Source organism: Erithacus rubecula (assembly GCF_903797595.1).
Source record: "Erithacus rubecula genome assembly, chromosome: 13".
NCBI classification, from domain to species: Eukaryota; Metazoa; Chordata; class Aves; order Passeriformes; family Muscicapidae; genus Erithacus; species Erithacus rubecula.
The window spans coordinates 2,165,514-2,186,166 of NC_136665.1; the positions used below are offsets into that span (position 1 = coordinate 2,165,514).

At 41.3% G+C, this 20,653-nt stretch overlaps 1 protein-coding gene across 1 annotated transcript in view; it reads left to right on the forward strand.

Annotated features, from left to right (window-relative positions):
• Nucleotides 1–3,934: 3,934 nt before the first annotated feature.
• Nucleotides 3,935–20,653, forward strand: part of MKRN2OS (MKRN2 opposite strand) — a gene marked incomplete at its 5' end in the record, with an annotated part of 68,487 nt that continues 51,768 nt past the window's right edge. Inside the window, one exon of the mRNA XM_079317190.1 lies at nt 3,935–3,998. Within this exon, the coding sequence (XP_079173316.1) occupies nt 3,935–3,998 (64 nt within the window). The remainder of the gene's footprint in view (nt 3,999–20,653) is intronic.

Below are 20,653 nucleotides of genomic sequence, written 5' to 3' on the forward strand. Positions count from 1 at the left end.
GCATTTGTAACTTATGAAAGGGCAGAGAAGCTGCTGTATAAAAAACTCTGGTTACAGGTCCTACAATAGTCAGGATGAACAATTTCCCAATCAGATAAATTGGCAATCCCTCACTTGGGTTCTCTGCTACAGGGCCAGAACAGAAAACTAAAAAATGAGTTCAGGTGAGGTGATTCAGCCAGATTTGTTCCAGTTGTAGGAATGTGTGGAAAGGAAAGTTAAAAACCTGAGAGCAGGGTATGAGATGTGGCCTTTATTTATCTGGACCAGCCCTGGGGGCTGCAGTTCTATGTGTACAAAATGAAAATGTGCCCTGGGAGGTGGCTGCCAGCAGTGACCTGCTGCCCTATTCTTATTTATCCACCCAAGGCAGCCTTGCTGACAGCAGCCCTTTCTGCAGGCAGCCTGCTCTGTGCATGCCTGGCTGTTTCCAGGTTACTAGAGTGAAATATCTTGGCTTTTTCTGCCAACCCCAGCTTTTGGAAGGTAGCTCACACAGAGCTCTCTGCATCTCTGTTTGCTTACCCTGACCCTTCCCAGCTCCTCTCCCTGTTTTGGTGAATCCCCCTGCCTGCTTTCCCAAGGCAGGGGATAAATTCAGGCCTGAGTCTCCCAGGTTTTGCCCAGTGCCAGGGTTTGTGCTCTGAGCTGCAATTCCTGGCTCGCAGGGACTCGGCATCCAGTTACATTTGCTGGCGTCAAGCAGACCACTGAGAAATGCTGCAGCTAAAAATAAAAGAAACAAAAAGCACAAACCCCGAGGAGAGCAGGATATTAAAATTCCAGGGGAACTGTAGGAAAAGCAGCCCCAGTGGGGGAAGCACCAACATTTTGGGGCTGTTTGGATTCAGCCTCTGGGTTTGCCTTTTTTTATCCCTGTCACTCGTGTGACCCTGCAGGGCTCAGCCTGTGGGTCCAGGGATTTGTGCTGGCACAAAGAATGCTGTGGAGCCTTTAGGGAAGGCAGAACCATCCCCAGCTCTGCCTGGGAACTCCTGACCCCAGGGACACCTGGTCCAGCACTCCCAGCCAGGTATTTTTGGATTTTCCTTGGATGCAGAGCTCTGGGATGGTGGCCCTGGGTGTGGGAACACGGTTCTGGTGAGTCCCAAGGGCTTGGCTGGGTGGGGAATGGGCTTTGCACAGCTTCTGCAGCACTTTTGGCTGTCTGGAAGGTGAATGGTGGATCTGTGAATCCAGGCTAAAGGGGCAGGATCAAACACTCACCTGCTGGCAAAGGGTAAATTAATTAGTCTGCAATCAGATGGAAAAGCCCCAGTGCTGTTTATAAGGGGAGGTCTATGATTATTTTATGAAGGATTTGGTGGAAAATTCCATATTTTCTGAGCAAAAAATCAAAATCTAGTAATCATTGAAATTGTCCTTTTCTATTTAAATGCGAGATAGATACAGGGATTAATGTTTAGCAGTACAAAGTTGTATTTTGAACTGTGGCTGCCCCTTCCTGGAGCAGCACAGCTCCATTTCAGGCTTCCAGACTGCTTGCCTTTGCCTTGTCTGCAAAAAACCCTTTCTAGATTTAATCTTTGCAGGAGCCTTTATTCCTGACTCCTCTTTGGGTGCTTTGAAACAGCAGCTGAAAGTGAGGTTTGAAATAACAAAGTGTGTTTGCATAACAATGAATTATCTCCACACAGTCCTGGGGCTCTCAGAGTCCATCTGCTCAGGAGCTGCTTGCATGTGGGTCAGGAGATCTCAAATGATGGCTGAGATTAATGTGGGTAAAAGCCTGTCTTTTCCAAGTGTGCCACAGTTTAATCCTGGCTCTCACTGGGGTTTTATGAGCGCTGGGAATCACAGGATGAAGTGGGCTGGAAAAGAGCTCCAGGATTATCTGGTTGTCTTGGGCTGCAATACAGGATTTAGCCAGAAATGTGTGTTCTGTCACCAACTGTTGAAACCAGGTAGAGCAATAATACTTATCTCCATAGCACATATTATCTGCTAATGGGCCATATTTAAAACAAGGTAGGGCAATCATCTTTATCTTTTCCATAATCCATCCTCCCTCCAAAAAAAAAAAATCATCTGTTAATGACCATTGAGTCCCACTGTATGACTGATAAAATTACATTAACCCATTAGGAGATGCTCCAGCCAAGAAAAAAAAAAAACAAGCCTTCCCTGCCTGGATAAAAACTGAAATTTTAAACATTCTTTCCACTGAATTCCAAAAAAAGCCAGACCTTTCCACATCATCCCTGGAGCTTCAGAGGAAACTGCACCTTCTCCAGGAGCACTGCTCCAGCTGAACCACATCTGCCCCTGCAGGAGGATGCAGCCACCATTGAATGGGACTGTGCCACCACCCTGACTGACTGACTGTGTCACCTTGGATTCTGACTCTGGCAGGGTTTGGGATTGTTCTTTGTAATGCTGTATTTCTATTTTAATTCTCCCAGTAAAAAACTGTTATTCCTATTCCCATATCTTTGCCTGAGAGCCCCTTAATTTCAAAATTATAATGATTTAAAGGGAAAGAGTTTATATTCTCCATTTCAAAGAGAAGCTTCTGCCTTTATTGGCAAACACCTGTCCTTCAAACCAGGACACCCAGACCTTGCTCTGCTGTGCCATTTGGAGATTTGCTTTGGTTCTTCACCTGGAGAGCAGCAGCTCTTTCTGAGGGAAGCTGGAGGTGATCTCCTGCCCACAGAGGTGGGAGATTCAACCTGCACAGGGTTTTTAATGGACTTACAGAATATCTGAGCCAGGAGGGACCCACAGGATTGCCCAGTGCACCCCTGGCCTTGCACAGACACCCCAAACTCCCCTGTGCATCCCTTGGGCATGCAGGGATGTGCAGGGAATAATTTGTGTCACCTCCTCAGGCAGATTCCACACCTGCTTTGTGCAGCTCCTTTCCTTATTCAGCACCTTCCCCTTGGTCTAAGCTCTGTTTCACAGAAATCAGCTCAGTTTTTGTTAAGAGAGTTGCCTGATCCAGCTCAGGTGTCTCCACATTCATTTTCCAGCAGCAGGGGCTGGGAGCAGCTTCAAGGTGTGCCCAGTCAGAGCTACCAACATCCTCTGGTTATTGGATAGAAACCCCACTATTAACTGAAAATCTGCAATGTTTACTGACCTCCAGATTAGCCCTGCATTGATGCTTTAGGCTCACCTCACCTCTCCAGCAGAATTAGGATCAGCCCTCCTGGGCCAGACTCACTTTTACTGCATCCTGAAGCCATTAATTACCTAATTTTGTATGGGATCCTTCTTTTTTTTTTTTTTTTTTTTTTTTTTCTGTAGTTTATAGAATGATTGCTGGAGCAAGTTAGATGTGTTGCATCTTGAGTATTACTGAGCCTGGAAAGCAGCCAGAACAACCAAGGAGCAAAACTTCCAGGCAGTTTTCCATATCTGCAGTAAAACTCAAGCGTGCAGCAAAGTTATCTGAGGAATTCAGGCTGTGAACAACAAATGGAAAAAGGGAATGACACAGATAGGAGGGAAAAATAAACCAAAAAAAAAAAAAAAACAAACCCCAAAATTTCTCCACAAACAGCAAGATTGAGGCATGGATTTTTGTGATCTCCTCCCTGAAGCCCCTCTGTTGTGATAAATGAGGATATTTTAGCTGTGGTTCTCATTTCAGAGGGCAAACCCCTCACGTGCTGGGGATAATTCAGCCTCAGCTGCACAGCCCTGAGCAGCATAAACAGGAATATTTGGTGCCTGAGCTCTTTCTTTCCTTCAGCAGAGGAATGAGCAGGGTTCCTTTTTTTGTCTTCAGTTGCTGACTTCCAAGAAACTTCAGAAAATTAATTCTTCTTGAGACCTTGACTCATGTGTCAAATATGCATGAAATTTGGAGCAAGAGATAGACTGAACCATTACATAAGCTTCCTCTCCTTAGGAAAGCAACCTAATCAAGCTTGTTCCATAAAAACTCCCCACCCTGTGACTGGAAATGGAGGTTTTGTACAAACACAGACCTGTGCCAAACAATAGCCATCAGACCCCCTTTGCCCGGTGTCCTTTTTCTTGGCAGAGATACTGCTTGTGTTGGACAATGGAGCACAGTTTGTCCTCTGTTTTGAAAGAGGAGTTTGCAAGTTAAAATCTAATGTCAAGTCATATTCCCAATCCAAATCCTTAATAAGCTACCATTAATCAGGCTGGTGGAGGAGGAATGAGTAAATGGAAGTGCATGAAGTTTTTTTCCCCCAAATGTTATATTTGAGAAACTATATATTAACATTTATATTTAATATTTATATATATTATCATAATTATGTTTATAATATATAAAGTATATTTAGCTATATTTATATATATTAGTTATATTATATATATATATGTTGTAGTTACACACTTCTCCCATAAAAGATGTGTTTGGGCTTATTTCATTTTCAATCAGAGTGCCCTGGAAGTTGAATTAAATCCTTGTCCATTTTGGTTCTCAGGATGATGTTAACTTTTGCAGGTTAGTTTGACACTCAGGTTTCAGACTTGCTCATTTTGATCCACAGGAGCCCCAGCCTAAAGATCCTCAAGTCTGAGGGTCCTAAATTGACCCCTCCTCTATTTCCAGCCAGGAATTATCACTCTTTCTCCTTGCCCCAAATATTTTTGTACCCTGGAAGTGTGTCAGGGAGTCAAAAGAGAAAACTTTTTACGCTGGAGGCTGCAGAGAAAGAGTCCAGAATTCTGTCACAAGGTTTTATCCTATCCTATCTCACCCCCTTATCAAGGACAGAGAATAATAGTTCCATAAAGAATGTGGACTTTTGTACAGAACACATCCCTCTGGTGCCCAAACACTCTGGGATGTAAAATGATTGTTTGCTTAATAAAAGGAAAACAAAAAATGCAAAGTTTTGGCAAGCCCTGGCTTCGAGTGTCCCAAACACCAGGTAGGCACCTGCACAAATACTGTTTGCATACAAATAAATCTGTGTACACAGAGGTGGAGAAGAAAAAAAACCAAAACCCTAAAAGCTGAACCACTCTGTAGGAGCCAAGCCCCAGCTCTCCAACTCTTACAGTATGCAATTACTGAAATAATTACTGAAGGAACTGTACTAAGGGAAAAAGAGAATAAACATTTTTAATGAATGCTGGCAGGTCCACACTTCACTGGCATTTTTAACTTGTTGGTGAATTTGAAGCAGAGTATTTTTAGCTGCACCTGTAGGTTGTTTTTGCTTTTGTAAAATGTCTCCACAACCCCTCCAACCTCTCCACCCACTGTGGAAGCACCACACACACACACACTCACCCCACAGACTGGATTATTTTTTTTCACTTTCACTTCTTAGCACATACATGGGAATAATTTCACTGGTTTCACTTGAATTTATAATCTGTTTGTCCCCCAATTCACCAATACCTGAACCAGCTGGCTAAAACTTGGGTATCCTCCATGAATTCCATATTGAAAATTGTTTCCTTATTTTTTGGGGGTTTTTTTGGGGTTTTTTTTGGTTTTTTTTTGTTTTTTTGTTTTTTTGTTTTTTTTTTTTTTTTAGGAATCTGTAGTGAATTTGAAATGAGCTTTGTAGTTTTGAGCACTGAAAGACAAAGAAGAGTTTTGGGTGCAGAAGCTTGACTGTTGAGGCAGGGAAAGCAGTGCTGCTGTCTGCATAAAGGTTATCCCAGGCTTTGGTACAAATTCTGTCCTTCCTGAGCATCCCAAAAGGCAAACTCCAGGTGCTTTGGGTTGATTATTTCCCTGGTGCCACACGTGGAACTAGGCAGAAGCCACAATGAAAGAAGGGGCTGGGTACCAGGATGCCAGCAGGGAGAAGTTTCTCAAAGGGCCAAAAGCAAGAACAGCCCTGATTTTGCGAAAGGGGGAACAAAAAGTGTGTCAGGCTGAAGGTGCTGCATTGCTCAGCAGCACCAAGGGCAGTTGTGCCTTTTAAAATCAATTCAATGATCAGAATCTCTCCCAGTTTCAGTCCTGTGCTGGAGCTCCATGAAGGGTTCACTGTTCTTCCTCCCAGAGCTCACAGACCCTGCAGAGATGGAGAAAGGAACCATCCAGAGCTCACAGACCCTGCAGAGATGGAGGGATCAGAGCTCACAAACCTGCAGAGATGGAGGCAGGAGGGATGCAGAGCTCACAAACCTGCAGAGATGGAGGCAGGAGGGATGCAGAGCTCACAAACCTGCAGAGATGGAGGCAGGAGGGATACAGAGCTCACAAACCTGCAGAGATGAAGGGATCAGAGCTCACAAACCCCTCAGAGATGGAGGCAGGAGGGATGCAGAGCTCACAAACCCCTCAGAGATGGAGGCAGGAGGGATCTCCCTGCCCAGGAGTTTTGTTGAAACCTGGCTGTGTGGAAATCCATCCCTCCTTGGAGATGGCAGCTCCCAGGCTGAGGTCAGCTGCAGCAGGTGAGGGATTCCTTGGCTGTACCAGACACTTCATTCACCTCTGGGCAGATAGCAGGAGAAATTACAGGTTAAGTGAGGCAGTTCAAAAGGGAGAAATCCCAGGGCAATTAGAGATCCCTTCATAAGCAAGAGGTGAATTCCTGCCAGGCAGCATTCTGGGATGCTAGCACCAGCTCCAGGGCCAGCAGATCACATCCAGAAGAAGTGCAAGGCTTTGATTTTGAAATTATACACATAAATACACACACACACACATATAAATGTTTTATCTGAGGGAAGATTGTAATAGCTGTTTAATCAAAGGTAAGATTTTCAAGGTGCAGAAGGAATTCTGCTCTTCAGATTATATATTAAAATTAGATATCCATTTCTAAATCTTGTTTTGTTGTCTAAAAACATGGATATGTTTTTACTTTTACTTACAGTATATAACATATTGGTGATTATGAAAATATATGGTTGCTGTCCTGAGAAAGCCATTTACTGTGTGATAAATTTGGGCTGTGTTAGTTGTGAAAAGCATTTAAATACCACAGTTCATTTTGCACATGGGCTGGAGGCAGCTCTAGTCCTTTGTGTGGAAACACAAGATAGACCTTTGGGACAGTTTTCTGTCCCTTTTGAAGGCATTCAGCTCACAGAATAAATAAATAAATAGTGCTCAGAGCTGAGCAGATACTGGATCCTATGTTGAGCAGCCAGAACTGGGGGATTTACCCAGCCCTGCATTTAATTCACACACCAGGGGATGTGCAGCCTCACTGGATGCTTCAGCTCTTCCCCTGCCCAAATTAACTCCATCCATCAAAGTTTCCACCCTGCACTGAGGGGTGCCTGATGCTATGGGAGTGTGTGGGCACCTGGAAGAGGGGATTCTTGCAGCAAGTTTGTTCCTGAGAAAATACTACCAGATTACATTACAGGAGTCAATGTTCCTATGTACTGAGATTTAAAAAAAAACAACAATAGATTTGATAATCATTCCTTTCTCCTAATTCAACTGAAGGAACCAGTGTCTGAAAGGCTACTAAAATGATCAAGTTCATTATCTGCTACTTTATTAACAATTTATTATTAGGTTTTCACAGGATTGAGTTCTCTCAGAAGAGTTGAAATCAGTCTAGAACCAGACCAGTGCAGTTTTTTGTAGGTGAGTGAATGAGGAAAATCCTTTATCCTATCCCCACAAACCTCTCTGTGAGGCCACTCTAATCCCCAGGGCTCTGGGATCCCACTGGGGCAGTCACAGTGTCCTGATCCTGTGTTATTCCCACAAGGCTGCTCCTTTCTCCTGCACATCAGCAGCTGCAGCCAAGGGATGCAGCACTGACTTGAGCATCTGCTGGGGGAAGTGGCTGCAGTCTGAAGGAAATGCTCCCCTGCTACAAAAGCCAGGCTGGAATAGCTGCCTCGAATAGAATAGAATAGAATAGAATAGAATAGAATAGAATAGAATAGAATAGATAGAATAGAATAGAATAGAATAGAATAGAATAGAATAGAATAGAATAGAATAGAATAGAATAGAATAGAATAGAATAGAATAGAATAGAATAGAATAGAATAGAATATCTGCCTCTGCAGACAGGCATCCCTCAATTTCAGAGTTGAGTTTAGAGTATCCTGCATTAACCTGCTGGTTAATGCCATGCCCACTTGCCAGGACAAAGCTGTAAGGACCAGCTGGGTGTGGAGCTGTGAAAAACACCCCAAACCTGACTGAATTTCCCCCAGCCTCCCACCTTAGCCTCCTTTCCAGCTCCCTGGCATTAATCACTCTCCCACCTTGCCTCCCACTGTTTTCCAGCACCTCTGTGAATCTGGTTTCTCCCACTGGCTTTGCATTTGGATTCCTTCACCCACTGCCAAAAATCCAACAGTCCTTTCCTCAAATCCTCAAAATGCTTTGCTTACATTTTCCTGGTTCCGTCTTTGACCCAATTCCACAAACACAGAGCTGAAGGAATGCAGTGACAGCCTCAGCTCTGCCAGGAGAATTCCACCAATTAATATTGGTTCTGGAGCTGATGGAACTGTGGATGAGCAGGTGCCACTCCAATTCCAAAGTGATGTGCTAACAAGGGCTTGTGGGAAAATTATTATTTCACCGAAGAATTACTTGAATTCTTGAGTGCAGGCTAATGAAGAACTACTGGTACACAAAGTTTTACACAGTTAGGTCTTAATCAGAAACTTGTGCAATGCTCTTTAGAGAATTGCCCAGATTCAGATGTGGCTGCTCTGCCACTTTTGTTAAGACTAGATAGATGCCATGGCACAGAACAAACACTGATATCTGCTCAGGATCACTGGAAATGAAGTGGTTACTGATTAAAGTCTTTATTTGTGGATGAAGGTACCAGAGATGAACCATGGAGTCAGCAGGACCATCATTCTTTGATACAGCTGAAAATGAATCCTTTGTGTGAAATGAATCCTTCACACTAATACTTCTTATCAGTGCTTGCCTCTCTTCCTATTTTCCACAGCTTTATATTACCAGCTATCAATTTATATGAAAAATGTCCCTTAATGTATTGCTCTGTGCCCTTTTGATTGTGGTAAACTGCTCCAAATCCCACTTTCTGCATCCTGCACCTCCAAATGTGAGTGGATGCACACTCAGCAGAGACAAAAGGCAGTTTTTTGTTCTCCTGGTTTCAATTACACACTAAATACTGAGATTATAAAAAGATATGATCTCATTGCTGAAGTGTCTCCAACCACCAGTGGACTGAAATTTGTTTTTCTTATTCAACAAGCAAAATGCAGCATTTCACAGCTCTTCTGAACATGGTTGTGGAACCCTTAATTCAATATTAGCAGTTTGTACACCTCTATTGTGCTGGATTTTAAAAAAGCCAGAGTGGAAATGAAAATATATTGGCCATGTTAGTAGAGGTGTGGTGGTGCCTCTTCTCTGCTCTAGGAATAAGACACAGGATGTTCAAGTCAGGAGGGAAAATTATTGAAAAACTGGGAATTTGTGCAAAAGGTGACCAGGGGTAATAACATGTATTATTGACATATTAATATTACATATAAATTATATTGACATATTAATGTTGACATATTAATATTATGTACATTAAAGCTGCTTTCCAGGTTGCCATTCATGGTAAATGTTGCTTTAACTTCATCTCCCTGTACCAAACCTGGCAGGGCCATTTTGTGATCACACCTCCTGTACTGGAGCAGAAATTGTGAGCATTCAACTGCAAAAAGCCTCTTCATGTATCTGGTTTGAAGTGAGCACAAAGATAATACAAAACATTCAGATTCCTCTAATTTCAGTGCTCAGAGTCCCATAAATTATCACTAAGATTCAGCTTCAGTGGAATTTATTGGGCAATATCAAAAGCAAGCAAACAAGTTGAGAATGAAACCCAGCTTCCAATCTAAGGGTGGATTGTCCAACAGAAATTGTAATTGCTTTCTAGCAGGAAGCAGAAGATGTTAAATCTCTTTCAGAAGTAGAAATTAATCATGCACAGATCAAAATCTATTCATATGCAAAGACCACTCATCAATAAGTTGCAGCTGCCTGAAAATAACTGCAAGCCAGTGGAGAATGCTTCTGTGGATTTGTCAAGTTAATTACTTACATAAAATTGCATCTGTTGGATGACACTGATGGAGCTCATGATTTTCAAATATTTCCTTGGCCTGCAGAGTAACTACTCCAAAAGTATTTCTTCAGAACAAGAACTCATCAAGGATCTTTTTGACAGAATGCTTTTTCATTGGAAAATGAGATTCACACCCAGTTTTGCATGGAAGGCTCAAAGTTCTGCATGGAAACCAATTTATTTTGGTGAAGCTTTTGTCAGGGGAAGTCTCAGAGTTCCAATGCAAAGTTCCTGGTTTGGGTGAGGGGTGCCTTCATTCCAAATGATCCCATAGTCCAGGCCAGTTGCTCAGAACAAAGTTGTTCCAGGATTTTGCTCCTATTTTTGTGCATTTATACTAAGTAAACCAGTTTCATCAGGAGAGATTAAAAAAAAAAAAAAAAAAAAAAAAAAAAAAAAAAAAAAAAAAAAAGAGAGAGAAAAACCAGCAAGCAGAGGGTGGAAAACTCTCAGCAGAGCTGGAGGTTCCACCTCAGCCTCTCAGCCCAGTGCCACCAAACCCTGTGACCTCCTTGGGCCATGTGAGGATGGGCTCTGGTCTTGTGAGGATTTGAGAAGTTCCAGCTCCTCTGGGGATTTCAGCTGGCTCAGGACAGGACAGGACCCCTGTGAAATGCTGATTTCCCCCTGGCTGCACACTGCAATTAGCAGCAAGGCTGGCACAGAGCAGAATAACCCAGAGTGAATTGTGGGGTGCTGAGAGAGCTCTTGAATTTGGGATGAGAGTGGTGGGCATTACCTGGGATATCCCCTTATCTTCACAAACAGGACTCAACATCTGTTTTTGTTTTCTCACAGCTCTGATTTGATGCTTTGGAAGCTCCAGGTGTACAGTACAATAGATAATCCCTGGTTTTATCCCTTGCTACTTCACACTTTTCCCCAACCAATTCCCACTATCACTAACAAAGTCATTTTGCCATTCTTGGAAATCTCTTTATTGCTTTTAACTTAATCTCAGAGCCAGTAAAACATTAAAGATCTGCTAATTTCAATTACAATTGAGTGACTTGGCTAAGTAGTTTCTGGTAGAGGCACAATTTGAGCCCTTCACTGCTTTAAATCCAAAGCCTTTGTACTTGTTGCTCATTATCATCTAAAATTTGCCATGATATTGTTGTGTGTATTTTTATTGTGCATTCTATCTTAAAACCACATTATTTCCTTATTAACACATAGCTCTCTGAAGAGAATTAAGTGGCATAAAGCATCACACTTGAATATTCAGGTAGTCTAGGAAAGAAATCTGGCATGGATGAGGCTGGAAAATGGGAGTAACTTCAGCAAGCAGGAGCTGTGGCAGTTTCACAGCCAAACGAGGCTGTTGTACACTCCTCACTGGTGCAATGATGTGGGACAAATGCAGAATCAATTTATGGGCTGGTTGAAATTCAAGACCAGTTCTAAAAGATGGAGCTGGCAAGTCATGTTCAGCTCAGAGCAGAGACTTTTATTTTCTTAATTTTTAAAAATTTTGTTCTATAAAGCACATTCTAAAACTTTTTTTTTTTTTTTTTTTTTTTTTCCCTGCTGGCCATACTCCATGCTGGAAGGAGCAGTGCTTCTCTCGTGTGGTTAGAAATACCCACTTGACCAATGATCTCATGCAGCAGGGCTGTGGAATGATGCTCTTTGCTGCCATCAGTGATTAACACACTGCATCCAGCTATTAATTATCTTTAACCACCTCAGCACTCTGGTCTTTTCCACTGTATTCTAATGGAAATCTCAAAAGTTGTTGTATTTTTTTATTATCTTTAACCATTCACAGCTCAGCACTCTGGTTTTTTCCAGCATGTCTTAATGGAAGCCTCAAAAGTTGTATTTTCTTCCTGGCTGACTTAAGAATGGTTTGGGATTATATTTTTAATAGAGGCTCTTTGAAATCCTTCACATTTTGGGAAACCTTGTCCTGGACATGTTACTGTGTGAGCAGGCTGGCCAGACTGAAATGCCATCACTGCTCTGTGCTGCATCCTGATTGCCTGGGCACCTTTATTTCCAGGGACATATGGGAGGAAATAAAAACTCTTTGTATTAGAGAGCCCATGAAGAGTCTTTCTGAGGGCAGAACCTCAGAGTGGGGTTTCTGGACATCCACATCCATTCCCTCCAGGAATTGAAGGAATTGAGAAGCTTTGATGCATTTAATCAGAAATAAAGGTGTTAGCATCACTTTCATGCAGTGATTTCTCTGTTCTGCCACAGGACACTGGAGGAGCATCAAGGGGGCACAGCTGAACTCCCCTGACCTGGACCATTCCCCTTTTTGTGCTTTTTCCTAGAGCTTTGGCTGAATATAAATTTTTCAGTTTTAAAAAAAGCAAGGATTTATCCCACGTTCACATGACATCACTCCATGTGACTCCTTGGGGGGTTATTTTTGTAGCCTGTGGTGATATCACTGAGTTCCTAGAATCAGGCTGATAAATTTTAGCACTGCACATTTATTTAGTTGGGGAACTTCTGTATTTTTTTTTTATTTTTATTGCAGAGTTCCTTATTTTACTTCTCTTTTAATCTGGCTTTCTGCAAACTGGGTGGGGTTGAGTCTGCTGTTCTGTCCAGAACACCTGCATGGGAAAATGTCATTTCTCTTTCCTCTCCCATCCTCTCTTTTTTTTGTCTTAATTTTATTTATTTGTGAGTTTTAAACTTGCTTTTTAAAAACATGTTGCACACTTTGTGGGGCTTTGTGTTGCCAAGCTCTATGTAAACAAAAACTCTTGAGTTCAACATCTTTTTATATACTCTATGCACCTTTATTCCAGAATTAGCACCCCAAATGTTTCTTTAGGATTTACCTGTCAAGGATTTTCAAGTTGTTTGTAGAATTTTTGTGAACACAGCACAGCTTTTTAACCTTTCAAATTAAACCATGTGGGTTTTCTGCTGTTCTAGGTGTTGTTCTGTTATATTGGTATTTTTTTTTCTGTGTTGGAGAAACAACTCTCTGTTTATCCTACTTAATTAAACAAAAGTCAGGCATGGCAAAATGTGCTCTCCAGGATCTTGTGAGGGAACAAGAGCATCACTAAAGCTATTTCCATAATTATTTTGGAAATCCTAGGCTGTCCTGGCTTAGCAGATCCAGATTCCAGCAGCTATGGAACATTTGGAGAACAGATCTGCCTCTAAATCTTGTGTCCTAAATACTTCTCATATTAGGAGATGCACAAGTAATGTATATTAACTATACATAATTTATTTTTCAATAATAGATTATTGATTTTATCAATTTCTGTCTGCATTTTGAAGTAACAGCTAAATGGATAAAATGCTCGCAGGTTGTTCAGAGACTCAACATAATCTAGAGATTTTTATTTTTAAAAAAATAACTAAAAGGATCTTTCCCTTCAAATCTAAACAGGATAAACAAAAAGCAATATTAGCTGCCAAGAAGTCATTTGTCACAGTGTAAGTTGTTTCTAAATGTCAATTTAAAAGCTCTTGGCTCTGGTATTTCAAATATAAAATCATAGTAAGCTGCATAAAAATCCCAAATGGAAATTTAGAGAAATCATAAAAGAATTCAAGTGCCCAGAAACAGAAAATCAGCCTCCAGTTCAGGAAAACCTTTCATCCATTGTGACAACACTGGAGGTCATGGTGGGAGAAAATACACAAAATTTGTGTATCAGCAAATTTTCTTGCCTTCCAACTTACCCCTGTTATTTTTTATAACATTTTAAAGAAGTCACACGGGCTTTCTTCAAACCAGCTAATACCCGTGGCAGGTAAATTAATTATAATGTATATGGAATTTTGAACAATAGATTAAAAAATAATTGAGGTCTGCAGCTCTGACTGCATGTAATGATAGTGCAGCCCATGTGAGTGTGTTAAACAGCTGAGTAAGCAGGGCTGGCCTTTGAGATGGACTTTGCATATGCAAAAGCTGCTCTTTGTGGGATCAGTTTCCAGCTACTCAGGCTGCAGGTTCCCAGCCAAGACCTTGGCTCATGGGCTGCTGCCAAATGGGGAGATTCCAGTCCCTGCACACCTCAGCCTTGCTCAGGGAGATGCTGCTAGTCAGGAAAAATAAATGGAAAATAAACCCTGACTCAGGGCTGTGAGTGCTGCTGCAGGGTGAGAGGGGCTGCAAGGTGTCCCTCTGGCACCCGTTGGATTTTAAATCCTTAGCAAGTCTTTTTTACAAAATACTATCTTTGCTAGGTTCTTTTTTTTTTTTTTTTTTTTTTTGAAAGCCTGCCCAGGTTTCTGCTGCAGCAGAACAATCCCATTTACTCAGGAAATTATTGCAGTTCCACGTTCTGTTAAACTGCACCTCAGCCCTAAAGCACTGCTCCTACTTTTATTCACCGAGGAAAAGATGAGGTTCAGAGAATTTAACCAAACCCTGCTTTTCTCCGTGTTGTCTTGGCCAAATCTTGGTTTTCACCCTGCAGAGTGCACCTGGAGCCTTTGACAAAGCCACGAGTGCTTGTCACACCTGGGACTGGCTGAGAGCACATCACCTGTCAGGAGGCTCCACTCACACTGCCCGTGCTTGTGCTGGAAATTAAACCAAAAAATCAAAAGTTCTTTAAGGAAACGTGAAGCCTGTCTCAGTTAATCTGTGTGAGTCCAGCAAGAATTACTCACCAAGGTTTTTTAGCTCAATGCTGTGACTCTCCTGGCAGAGCAGGGGCTGGGGCAGACACTGATAACAGTGGGATGTTTGTTTACACTGCCAATTATCAACGGGGAAATCTGAATAACAACTTCAGGGGAAGCTTGAAAATCCAGCAGTTGGGGCTGTGAGGAGGCAGATGGTGGGACTGAAATAACTGTATGGCACAGCTGCCTCCTGTGAAGGGAGTGATGCTTCACCCTGCCTTTCCTAATGACAGCCATTAATTTGGGAATGCTAATGAGGAGCAGGGCTGTTATGCCTGGTAGTGAATAGTTGTGGTAAGAATGGTATTTATAGGGCTTACTGCTTTGAAAGTTTTTTTCTGCTGCATGAAGTTACTGTGAAAGGATAATTCTGTATTCTTGCTCTCTGTGATAGAAGTTTTCTTGGAATTGTTCTTCCTTCAGTGGGGAGCACAGTATTGAATGGAAAACAACTCACTTTCATAAGAAAATAATTGTTAATTTCAATAGTCTGCATAAAGAATTATTTACAACGCTGTTCAGCTTTGGCTACCTAGGATTTATATCCTTGTAATATTTTCAATAATTCTTATTTTTTTGAAAGCCTGTCCAGGTTTCTGCTGCAGGAGAACAATCCCATTTACTCTGGATTAGTGAATTCTACAATGCCAGCTACTTCCAGCCCAAAAACTGCAAAGTAAAGGTAATTAGGACATGGTGGCTCCTTGCCAAATTCCAAAGCAGCCTTCCTTGGCAATTATCATCCCTGCTGGTTCATGTGAGTCGTTCCACAGTAGTTCCACTTTCCTCTAGGAAAAGCAATTTTATAGAAAGGGAGTCTGAGCAATTCCTACCTCTTGCCTATTTTATTATTTATTGTTCCATATCACTGCACAGCAGTGGCATATTTTGTGTGAATTCTTTCCATTACTCACAAAGCCACACAAACAGCTCCGAGCTTTCCTCAGAGAATTCTTCACTTCCTGCAAAAACAAGCAACAAAAAGCTACCAGGAAAAGTAACCAGAGACTTTTAATCACTTGAGTCTATTTCCTATCCCAAAGAGAAACTAGGATTTTCCACCTGCTTAAGTTAAACACTCAAGTGAATTACATTATATTAAACTAAATAAATCCATGGTATTTTATTGTGTCAAATATGGGAATGGATCCTATTTCTTATCCCTACTCAAAGACTTCCAAGGATTGCTCCACAAATGCCAATTCCTTTTGAGTAGCTCTGTTTAATACAATCTCAATAATATACTTTACTCTGACAGCACAAAAAATATGAATTTAGGCATTTGGTTGTAATGGAAATATCCTGAGCTCTCCTGGTATAAACAAAGCAGAGGTGAAAAAAATGTTATAATATATTTAATACATAAAAATACATATACTATATATGAAATTTGAAATGCTATTAAATTTGCATATAAATGATGTCATTTTTATTTTGAATAAAACTATGTCTATAACCATCAATACTAATTTAAGAATAAGTGCAGTTGACTGGTATCAAAAGATAAATGAAGAGGGAGAGGGGGAAAAAAGACGGCAAATAATTTTGCTTGCATTCTTGTCAGCCAAGAGCGTGATCCTACTTGAAAACTTGACACATCAAAATCCATTTCTTGAGGAAATAAATCATTGCTTTGAACTGAATGTTTCACCCAAAAATTCAGTTAAAATAAGTAATTTTGAAGTCTGAAAGCTACAAGAAATTAGAAAATTTACCCAGAGGGTGCTGGGGGTAAAGCATCTGAAGACTGCCTGCACTAATGTAAGATATTTCTGGTCATGCTGTTCCTTATTTACTAGGATAAGGTTTTCACAAGAGGAGGAGAAAACCCACCTTGGTTTATTTTCAAAAGAGAGGTGAATCTGTCAGGTGTGTCCTGGGGAGATGTCTCAGCCCTGAACCTCCCCAGATAGCAATAATGCCCTGGAGTTCCACCTCCCTGCCTCAGCAGGGCTTTGGCTTTCCTGCAGCTCCAGAGGCAGAGAGAGCCCCAGTGCCTGTGACCTGCAGCTCTGCTCTGCATCCAGGGGGTAGCACAGAATCCATGGAAGGATGGAAATGGAGACATGCTCAAGTCACCAAACCCCAAGCTGGAATGATAAGTAAATATATTATTACATACTAACAACAATACATTGCTATTCCTTTCCATCCATTCCACTTTGCTGTGAAAAAAAAAAAAAAAAATCACCTTTTCATTTCCTGTCTAGAATTTGTGTGTGAACATGGAATCAATTTTTCCAATCTACAAACACTTGCTGTATGAAAAGCAAAGGCTTTAGCTTGCTTTAGATTTTGCTTTTTTGGTTATTTCTTTGGCCTCACTATCAAATCAAATGGAGGTCTCAGCAATGATGTTCCAGCAGTTACTCAAGCCCCTGTGGCACTGTTCCTTTTCTGTGGAGGGCAGAAGAAAGCCTTGCATGATTTGTTGTAATGCAAAGCTTCTGTCTCCACCAGAAATAGGTTTGAAGGTGAGGAATGTCTGAATAAATGAATGTGAATACCTGTGAGTATTAGATGTGTATCTCCAAAGTATTAGAAATACTCAGGTACAAGCAGACATGTCCACACTCATTTCTGAGCAGTTGCTGAGGGATGGAACAAATCTCCTAACACAGCACACTGGGCTCCTGCTCTCCAGCAGGAGACTTGTATGTTTGCATTCCTTTGGCCTGATGTCTTTGCTAATTACTGCTCAAGTAATTTACTTGTTTTGCTCATAGCATTGTTTTGGGTTTTTTATTATCTTGCAAAAAGAAATTACAAAAGAAGTTTGTTCAAAAATAAGACCAAAGTGAACATCATAGTTCATTTAGAGTTGACTTTTCTGTTGAAGCAGAAGTATATCCTGATATGTATAATCAGCCTGGTTACCACTGGCCAGTCTGAGAAATGAATATGCAACAGCAAAAAAGTCCTTAAGAAATGAAACATCTGACAAAAACATCCCCCACCTTTATAATCAGACACCAAAAGAGCCACATACATATGCAAGTGTTTAAAAAATAGCATGGTGCATCGTGTTGGAGCTTCCCAGGGGAATCTCCTGATGTGACAGAGCAGTGCTGATCCCGGAGAAGGACCAGCATCAGCCCAGGGTGGGATTCCCCCTGTGCAGCTCTGGAATGCTCCGTGCCTTGGACAGGCCTGGGAAGAGCTTCCTGCCCTTGTGCAGCCCTCAGGAGCAAACCCTGCCCTGCTGGCACATTCTCATGGGGCATTGCTGCTGAAGGCAGGTGCTTGCAATGTGATTTTTAATTGTGCTGGCCCTCAGAGCACAAATTGCTCTGTAGGACACGGAGCACAAGAATCAAAGGCTGGCTGCAGCAGGGGTGTATCACCAAAAGCAATGCAGCCTTTGATCACCTATCTTTGTTTATCCAAATGTTTGAGATGAACTTGAAAGACAATGGATAAATAGGCTGGAGTTGAAAGCCAGACAGCTTTTTTTTTTTTATTTTGCATTGCTTTCTGTACCAGAGTCCAGTCAGTGAGAGTTGCATTGCTCTTAGTGCAGGAATGCAGGCACATGGCTAAAATGGACTTTTGTCTTTGGGCTGCCTGCATGAACCTTTGAGTGATGCAGGTATTTATGACTTTATACCCATATGTTAATTAGCATGTGTTATCTGGGAATAGCAGAGCTGCAGAGCAGTGGGATGGATTCACTGACTGCTCTGGGTTTCCTTGTCTCTGGAATCTGCCTTTGATAAAGCTGAGAGTGACGTGAGCAGGGCAGGAGTGAGGCTTTCTGTGCAAACACATCACAGCGAGAGCAGGGTTCTCATCAGAACTATAAAAAAACCACTTGGGCTTTTTGATGAAGAAACAGAACAAAAAATGATTGTGAAGAGATAAAGGAAAGTTTGTGTATTTTTCAGCTACAGGCTCCTATCTTACCCAGTCACTACTCATTTGATGCTCACAGAAAAATGAAATTTTGCTGCTATCCTCTATGTTATTACATTGAACAGCTGTAATTCTTCTGCTTGGAGAGAAACTAAGTATTGAGTGGGGATCAGTGACCACGAGAAATTGTCAATGTACAGCTAAATGTCACACTAAATCAGGTGACAAATCCTTTCTGTAGCTCTCTATCAGGTGTAATTGCTCTGCTGCAGAAGATGTTTTTATGATATGTTCAGGCTGGGTTCTAAAAATGTTTGTTTAGGAAAGAGCTATTTATGCTTTGTTATTTTTAAACTGTAGTACCTAGCTCTGAAGAGATTTTGTTGTGGTTAGACTTTTTCAGAAAGTCAAAATAAACCAAATAAACCAGTTTGGTTAGGTTTCAAAAATAGAATACACGTGTAAATCAAAGTGCTGTATTTATTGTCTCTGCAGTAGAAATGACTGTACAAATAGACACAAATTATAGCCTAGATTTTTAATTTTTGAAAAATGGTCCCCTTTTTGGAGCTCATATAATGCTTATTCAGTTGGAGTTTTTATTCCCTGTGGAGGTGGCACTCATCAGTTCAGCATCTCCACGTTAAATTTATAAAACATTATTCTGGAATTATTTTCATGCTTTGATATTATCAGTATCCAGTGCTACCCCAACTCACCTGGGGCATTTGTCTTGTGCTCTTTGAAACTTCCTGTGTTCTGAAAGGAGATTTACCCAGATCCTCAATCCTTGCAAAATTACTTGGAATTTGACTGCTATTCCTCCAATACATTTCCAGCTGAGTGGAAAAACCAGTTGCAGTCACCTGATAAAATACACCAGACACAACAGAGAGCACTGTGAAGCCACATGGCTTTAGGGATATTTTCTATTTTTTGTTTGCTTGGGTTTTTTTTTTTTTTTTTTTTTTTTTTTTTTGATCTGTACAAATGGGCACCGAGGTGTGGAAGAGCAAAGGGCTCAGAGGATTGTCTGGCTCAGGGGAGGATTGTCTGTGAGCAGCACCTGCACTCAGCAGCTCAGCTCTCACAGCCCTGAGCAGCATTCTTGCACACCACAGCTTCTTGCCACTCCAGGAGAAAGCTCAGTCTTGGCCATAAGCACTGCAAATGGGAATCTGAGATCCAGGGAAGCCACAGAGCTCAGCCTGGCCAGAAGAGAGTCTGAGAGAACTGCCTGGGGCAGTGCAGTGCCTTGAATTTTCCTAGAAGCAAATTGCACGGCACTGAAATTGGAGAGGTAGCAATGCTCTGCTGCACTGCCCACCCCCCAGCCAGGGACACTGGAAACTGCTGCACAGCTCCTGGAAAATTCTGAGAATCTTGCATGTAAGGTAATCAGTGAGGAAGGGCCAATATGACTTGATTTTTTTCAGTAGGAGATTGTTGTTTACTGTTTGCAGAGCTGCAGTCTCAGAATAATTACTTCAAGGCTTAGTGAAAAGCTGTTTCAATTTACACTCCGAAGTGTTCTCACACAAACTACATCATTGATATTTTCATCCAACATATTTATTGTTAAGTTTATAGAAAGACACCCAAGAACCATATAAGCATGAGCACCTAACAGATTACAGTAAAGAGATTTTCATATGGAAGAAAGAGATTTGGCTCCCAAGGTTTGACTGAAAAGCTGCTGGACAGTGTGAGAAAGGCATTCACTGTAACCAGCCCAACAGCAACCACCTTTGGCTGGATATAGATAAAGTAAAAAAATGGACAATTTGTTCAGGACAAAGCAACAAAAATAATGTTTTTCATTCCAGCAAAACAAATTTACTGCACTGTTAATAGCTTCATATATAAGGTGTCCTGCTGTTGTAAAGTAATTTATGCAATTTAAATTCTCAATGCATAAAAACCCCAAACTAAAAATTGTATTTCCAAGCCTTTGAACACTTTAGTGACACAGAGAAATAATAAAGCCTTTCAGCTGGATGATAAAATATAAATAGTTTATGTATCATCATACAAATAAGAGATGCCTTATTTGGCTTCTCTTTTAGGTTGATTTTTCCAAGGCCACTTTCTTCATGGTCTCTGTATGCTGGACTACTTTTGTATCTAACTTGACTTAAATTTTTTTCTAAGCAATGTTCTCTTAGTCAAAAACAAACAAACAA